Source organism: Diadema antillarum, unplaced genomic scaffold (assembly GCF_040938485.1).
Source record: "Diadema antillarum isolate AM-2024a unplaced genomic scaffold, OU_Dant_1.0 seq00001334_RagTag, whole genome shotgun sequence".
Classification (NCBI taxonomy): Eukaryota; Metazoa; Echinodermata; class Echinoidea; order Diadematoida; family Diadematidae; genus Diadema; species Diadema antillarum.
Window position 1 is genome coordinate 40,319 of NW_027272104.1, and position 8,033 is coordinate 48,351.

Here is an 8,033-nt window from a genome sequence, read left to right on the forward strand (position 1 = left end):
GCGTGCCAACAATCACCTCTTGAACTTATCCTTCTTGTCCTTGACGTCATCTGCCTCCACATCGGTGAAGAGACTGGCGATCCTGGGGGAGGATTCAAGTCATGCAAATGAAGGAAATCAAAACAGAAACAGTGCTGGAATGATTCACAGAGAAGTGTATCACATCAGATTCTCTCTATCAAATGTAGTGTTTACCATTGGAAACAGTGATCTAAAAAAATGTTTGAGTTATCACATTTGATGCCTATGTGTAGGTCAGTTGCATCACAAAACATCCTACCATTAAAACATTTTGGATTAAAGCCTAAAATGAAAGGAGATATTACTTTTTTTCTTCTAAATAAACCATAACTGTAGATGGTTTATTTAGAAACAATTTCATTATAACTACTGTTCACATTCTGTGTATTTAACAATACTCAACATTTATGATACTGATTCACATTTTTACATTGTTGTTTCCATCCCTAACTCACATTTTAGAACTATTATGAAGCACTAATGCTGAGTTTTTGTTTCATCTGCAAATGGTAAATTAACGCCTTTGAGAGGATCAATGCATCTAAACCCTCTTACAAGGTGATTTTAATGGCCCTGACTCTTCATACTTTTTTTGTTTGTTTGTTTGTTTGTTTGTTTTTTGGTTTTGTACCATGATATAGTGAGAAACCCGATATATATAACAACTTAACTGTCATGAGTTTTTGGTCCTCGTTTTCACAAGTTTCCCTTGTGTGGTAAAAGTTCTTTCTACTGGGCTGGCTAACACCAGCCCATGATACTGACAGTACACTGCCCCATGCTGGTATATACAAGCTAGTACCTGGTTCCAATACTGCAGGACAGGGCAAAGTGCATATTGTCAGGGTTAGTGTACACATCATGTATTGGTCTTGTAGGGTTTCTGAAAATCTTACAGAATGTAGCACTTTGATCTACAATCTCGAATGCTCTATTCCTATTTAAAACAAAGAAACAAACAGCACAAAAGACAACAAAATATCTTTCTTACCTTGTAACCAACTTGTCATTGATACAGTTCATGTTGCATGGGGTGGACACAATTGCTGACATGTGTTTATGGCAAAACTGAACACATTCTGTCACCTTTTGAAATAAAAGATATGACATATGTCACAAGTTTGTACAACTTTTGCAAAACAACTGTTACATAATATAAAGCTTGCAAAAAATGAAGAACAAAAAGACTACAAGCAAAATCATCACACATTGCAGTAATGAAATTATTTCCAGAATCATGACAAATTCATGAATCTGGCTATCTGATGGAGGATGGAAAAAAGCTCTGTTATAAAGGCAGGAAAGTGTGTCATCTCAATCTAAATGCTAAAAAGCTTACCAGTGCATCCATCTTGAGAAAGTCTGATGAGATGAGAATGGATATGACATTGCTGGCCTCTGGAATACAAGAAAAAAAAAAGACATTCATTATAGCACAATGCAGCAAGCAGATATGATCACAGCACAGGTATAATCGCTGAAATAAAAAAAGACACTTTAACATAATACATCCCATAAAGCTTTAGATATTGCAACTGATTGACAAATTGCCCTGCAATGACATAATACAGGGCAATTTGTCAATCAGTTGCAATGAAAGCATCTCGATGGAAGAATTTCATGAATTAAAAAAAAAAGCTTTAGATAGCCAAATCTACTGTCTCTGAGTCAGCTTACATACAATAAAATGTGTGCTGCAAGTAGGCTGCACTATTGCTGAAAAGAGTTTCACCATAAAGTTTATTATTTCCTTATGATAATCAGATGATGAAAGTTCTTTATTCATTCAAAGTCCACCTTGCATAAAGCATTTGGCATTTACACTTTGTTCCAAAATTATTTAATCATGCCACGAACCTGAGTTGCAATCATGCCTAAAGCCACGGTCACACAGCACTCCACGTCTAAATCACGTACAAAGAGTTATGAAAATCTGGTGAATGTGGTCGTAAGTGGTAATTTTTTGGTCAATTGTGGTTTGGCCGTGCTTTGTACGGGGTATGGTCGTTGGCGGCTGTTCAACTGCTGAAGCACTGCCTAAGCACGGCTAACCACGTCCAGCCACGTGTATGTATGCGGAAAAATCCATTTGTCAGTGATAAGCTGCTAAACACATGCTATTTCCAATGCGTAACATGCATCAGATGACCATGTTCTGCCTGTGACAGACCGCTAAACTTTCACGTCTTACCGCGTCTCCCCAAGTTTTATCACTGCCGGAAAACGGATTATCACGTGTGTTTCATGTGTGTTGCACGTTTTTACTATGTGTGCTGCCTGTGGTTGTCCGCGGAATAAACTTTTGAGCAGTTCAAAACTTTTTACCGCGTCCGACGCCATTCCCATTTTCCCCCGCGTCCTGCCACGTCTTTAAATCGACCATAGCTCGTCTTAAACTCAACATCAACGCAGACAACATCGTCTGCTTTACGGGAGACCACTTTTTGACAGGTTTTGGCCGTGATTAAGCCGTAAAGTGCTGTGTGACCGGGCTTTAATCTGTCAATGTCACACTTGTCACTTATTCATTCAAATACAGTGTACTTGCTAACTTGGTACTTGACCATGATTAGATATGAAATATTTCATTGAACAACAAATCATAGCCAGAATGTAAAGTAAACCCTCTGTATATTATATCTGAAATCTTCTAGAGAACACATCTAAAACAATTTTGAAATTGCCTATACTCATATGTAAAGAAGAATATGGTTTCACGTACATATCAGTTTGTCCATAGATCATAGCATGTCTAATAAAGTGGTACACATCTAAATTGCACACATTCATTTCTGCACAAGGCTACAGTGAAGCTTTACACATATACAATATTACGAATAAAGACATTGAGTCCCAGTACTCACCCAACTTGGGCACGCTGGCTTGCCTCTCTGGTATGTGGCGGTGGACGTAGCGCATCAGCCACTCAAATATCTGGACGTCGCAGTGGACAGAAATGTCCACCTCCTCCCATCGCTGGGCCTCCAGTGACAGGTACTCAGCAAAGTATTTCATCTCTCTGACCAGCAGGTCCCGGGGACAATTGAAGTCTCGCTTGACTTTTGGGGGAAAAACAACAACAGCTAGTGAGAGTGATAGCTCTAATGCAGTGACATTTGAAGCATCAATGTCAATTCTATATCTATCAAGAGAGAAATTATGGCAGGAAGTTATCAATTTCTTTGAAAGTGGTACTGCTAGTCTTTATCTAAACATATACTATCATTCTGCAGATGAGCTCTGCAAAATCAGGCTACTTTTGATTGTTGCAGAAGTTTCAACCTTGACTTGTATCCATGTGCAGTGAAGTTACAACTACGGTACCTACTGAAAGCATTTTCATCACTTAACAGGTTATCAGGCTTAAGAAATTAGCAAAAAAAACCAAACCCCAATGACTATTGAGGGAATACTCCATTTTTGATGATATTGGTAAAATCTCTGAGATCCATGGCCCACTGCTGTACACTGATCTGACACCAACAGAATACTTGAATGTTGGGCAAGATATGCCTAATTGCATGGCCACAGAAAGAATACAGGGAATTTCTGGAATAAAATGCACAATAAAACCACAGAGAGAATAGTTTGAACTAACAACCAGTTTCATTTTCTCTGAATTCTTTACCCTAAAGTTTAGTGGGAAAATGAACACAAGGATTACTCTTACACAATGCCCCAATGCCTAAAACTTTCTGCTACACAAACAATAAAAAATGAAGTACTGTATGCAGCATATCTTTAGCGAGTCTAATTTTTTGTGAATCAGGACTTCCCAACAATTTTGTGAGTCGTGAAATTCGTGATTGTGGAGTACAGTACTGAATGGAGAAATATATGTGGAATGAGACTTAATATTTTCGCATGTTCTTAGATTCTTGAACAGCACCCGATTGCGAAATTAAAACCTTATTTAATGCATACAGTATGCTTAGTAATTATCTAGTTATGTATGCTTTGGAATATCTCAACATGCTTACCATTTTTTGCCTCATCACACACATGGATCACAATGTTTGGTCTGGAGAAAAAGATTGAAGGAAACATCTGAAGTTAGTTCTCTCATAACAAAAAAATTTATTTTGATACTGCATGAGCTAATCACTGATCAGCCAAATGAATCTAGATATCATCTGGTCTCACATGGGCCTCTCACTCTATGTGCAGTATATCCATATCATTGAGAAAGTGACACAAAACTTAATGAGAAAGATATCAACAAACATATATGGGTACTTTTTTCTCTCTTTGAGGATATCCCTGCAGGCAAACAAACAGGAATGATATTGATCAAAATTTTAGGTGATTTCAATACACAGAATAAGCAAAATGTGTACAGACTTAAAAAAAAGGAAATCAGATTTAAATCTGCAGAATATAATGTCTAGCAAAGGAATTTCCAGTGTTGATTGTATTACAACTTGTATTATACCAATATCCAAACACTAATGGATAAATCATACTCTTGATTGATTGATTGATTGATTGATTGAAAAGGGTCTTTATTAAAACATCTGACTGGCGACCACAGATCAAATTGCACAGATGTACATCTCATCATACAAAAATTGAGCAAGTCCACTTTAGTGTAATAAAAACTCACCCTTCTGCCTTTACTCTCTGGTTTGCTGTGGCATCCTAGAAAGAGAAAAACATGACTTGCTCAGCACAAGAAAACCCCGTAATACTCAAAAACTTGTATGAAAAGAACAGTGCTGTCACAAAGTTGTGTGTCAATGTTCTATCTTACACATGCCATTACATTTACTGAAACAAGTTACACATGTATGTAAGTATATATGCTCACTCTGCTGAACAATACAAAGAAAATTATGTGGCACACAAATGTACCTTAACCCTAAAACGGCCAGGGGGTGGGGGGGGGGGGGGGGGGGGGTGAATCAACTCCCCCATTGATATTTTTCACGACCATTCTGCTGCGCGAATTTCTTGACCACGCCACTCACTGACTTTTTACTTTCAAGTCTCGCACATCTTATGACACCACTTTCGTGAAAATCGGGCATATCGTTAAAACGCTGCACAACCTTTATGCATTCAGACGAAAATGGCTCAAAAACGTGATATGTGTACAAAGTCTACGCAAATAGAGTTTTCTCACCTTATTCAAAAAGATATGATTATTTTCACTTTTATAGTAATGGCTGAAATCAATTAATTTTAGCATACTTATGCTTAAAGGAAATGAACAGTACTGGTTGAGGTGAGGATTCATGTTTTGAACACTCAAAAGTGAGATAATGAGAAACCTCTTATGAAATATGAAAGAGCATGTAATTTTAAGAAGGATTCAATGTTTATTTGATGAAAATTGGTTTTCAAATGGCTGAGATATAAGAAAAGTGATGATAATAAAAGGCGAAAGGTAAGGCCATGCCTTTTATTAGGATCTCTTTGTTTCACCTTGTTTTTGGATATCTCTATTTTCATCAAATAAACTTTTGATACCCCTTAGAATTGCATGCTCTTTGACATCTCATAGAGTGATTTCTGAATATCTCGCAAAACGATAAAAGCTAAATCCTCACCTCAACCTGAACTTTACACACCCTTTACAATAAGTTCTGTGACAAATTTTGTGAAAAAAAATGAAAAAAGGTTGAAAAACAAAGAAATACATAAGAAATTCATAAAACAATAGAATACATTAAAAAAATTAATTTTGATACCAGATTTTTTTTTCAAGTATATTGTTAGGAATGCTACAAAGAATCATATCACCAAAAACTAAAGGATGCTATTAGCTTTATTTTCTGATTTAGAACAAAATAATTTATGATTTCATGCATATTAATTAATATAAAATATAAAAAAAGAAAAATTTATTTTTTTCTTTTATACTTTGGTAGATTATGTGACAGGTAATGTAGGTGCCAATTTTCATGGAAATTGCGCGATCGATGGCCAAGATCTCAGGGAGTTCAGCCTGGTTAGGTTGGTTTCAAACATGCTGTCTATATTCATTGTAACAACCTGTCGCTCACCTTGTTTGACATTTGGGATGATTTTGCATCTTTCTGTGCACTGCTTTCCCCTTGAGTCAAGTCTGAAATATTGAAGCAAGACAAATAAGACTACATCACATGGCATATGCTGACTTCATCTAGATTTACCACAGTACTTCGACTTTATTTACAGAGATGCTTCCGCATTGTAAATAGTCTTCTCATTAAAAATTATATAAATGCCAAACACAAATATGTGCAACTTAGCATCTCATGGAAGAAAGATGGTTGCAGCAGTATGTCAGTTGTACCTTGAGAAAAGATTACATCACATCAAAAGTACTTCCAGGAGTGGTCAAAGAGCTGTAATTCTTATTTCAAATGAGTCAGGAAAGGTATCAGAACATTAATCATGGCATTAAAGCTGATGCCTGTGCATTGGTCGCAATTCTACACCCCACTTTATAGAGGTACACAGAGAATAGCTTACCTTTCAAAAAGTGAAATAAATAAAAAAGTAGATCGCTAAGCTGATCCAATTCTTTTCTGACTCTTGAACAGGCTGTTTGTGAAATCTAGCATGAAGATTAAAATCTGCACTCAGTGTGCAACTGCCATACCTGTAATTAAAAGGTAAAGTCCTAAGATATAGCTTACTGCAACCTTGTTCTGGGATCTATTTCATTTAAAAAAAAATGCTATGATGGCAACTCCCACTGCAATGGCAAGTGTCATGGTAATGACAAGAATCCTGCTTCCTAATCAGCTGTTGCTACAATTAGTTGTCATTCTAGAAAGAATATAGCTATCATAACATCATTTATGAAATTATGAGACATGCAGGATGGTTATATAGCAATTCCCTGTTGGAATGCAAGCTTGTATACCCTCTCTGTCCTGCTGGACACCAGATTTCTTGCCCCTGGCCCTGTCATGCTGTAAGCCACTGCTGGGTCTTGGACCAGCCTTGTTGTTCCTCCTGGAGCTGGTCTCTGCATTCTTGCCCCTTGGAACTGGTTTGCCTTGGGCAGCAAGGCTGGAAAAATTACCTAGAAAAAGTTTGATAAATTATTCATAAATTAAAATCAAATATTCAAGTCAATGAGGCACATCGTTAATAAGTTGAAATAAAAGACACTGGCATTTCTCATGGGACAGCAATGTTTCATTTGTGTGTCTTGCAAAATACATCAACAATGGAGGACACATCACATTTAGTATTACCATCTTAGTCCTGTGACTACAATGGTTATATTGAGGGGAAGAGGGGATCGAACGTGCAAGATTTACTGATATTGACATAAGAAAACCTTGTCATTTGTCTTATCTTGGCCATATGACAAATCTGTTGCTCCTGAATCACTGCTCTGCTTCAGTACTTGGCAGGAATTCATCACACAAAAAGTGCAGATCAACAATAGTGCATCACTGCTTATGTTTCGCCACTCTTCCAATGCTGAACTTACCCACATGAGACAGGTCCCCAGCAGCCGACTGTAACTCTTCGAAGCGCTGGGCACACTCCTGGGGCATGGTGCCTGGGATCAACTTGGCGATGGCGTCCCAGTTTTTGGGCTGCATGTCGTTAAATTCTGAAGAATTCATGAAGGTTCGCAGCATCAGGTCAAGGGCTACAGCCCTCGATGGGTCTTCCCTTCGGGTCATGACCTCTGGTTTGAAAAAATGAAGATACAAAGAAAACTCATTATAATTTACCTTTTTCTAACATTTTAATAATATAAAAAAAAATGAATACTGCATTTTGATTAACCTTGAACTTGAAGTCGAAGCCTGCACTTTTATGGAAGAAGACGAACTTTTTTTGCTGATCGGTACCTCATTCGCCGTATGCCAAGGTGATATCCCATGAACCACCACACACTGAGCAGCTGGTGAGCTTCTCTTGCTCTATGAAACGCCGTTTGAGAAGTGATAAGGTCACTAAAAGCCTGCCTCACTGCGTTTCTGAGCTGCGGAGCTGACACATCAAACACTGTGCAATCGCAATATTGCGTGGCGTTTTTTGCTCTCTGCATCTAACTATAC

The 8,033-nt window shown here is 37.6% G+C and overlaps 1 protein-coding gene across 1 annotated transcript in view; it reads right to left on the reverse strand.

The window, feature by feature from the left end:
* LOC139708411 (SANT and BTB domain regulator of class switch recombination-like) overlaps positions 1 to 7,652 on the reverse strand; it is a 32,043-nt gene extending 24,391 nt beyond the window's left edge. The window contains exons 1-8 of the mRNA XM_071620362.1: positions 7,454 to 7,652; positions 6,867 to 7,036; positions 4,625 to 4,659; positions 4,002 to 4,042; positions 2,886 to 3,080; positions 1,361 to 1,419; positions 1,013 to 1,107; positions 17 to 82 (exon numbers count right to left, since the gene is read on the reverse strand). Of these exons, the coding sequence (XP_071476463.1) occupies positions 17 to 82; positions 1,013 to 1,107; positions 1,361 to 1,419; positions 2,886 to 3,080; positions 4,002 to 4,042; positions 4,625 to 4,659; positions 6,867 to 7,036; positions 7,454 to 7,652 (860 nt within the window). The remainder of the gene's footprint in view (positions 1 to 16; positions 83 to 1,012; positions 1,108 to 1,360; positions 1,420 to 2,885; positions 3,081 to 4,001; positions 4,043 to 4,624; positions 4,660 to 6,866; positions 7,037 to 7,453) is intronic.
* Positions 7,653 to 8,033: the final 381 nt, after the last annotated feature.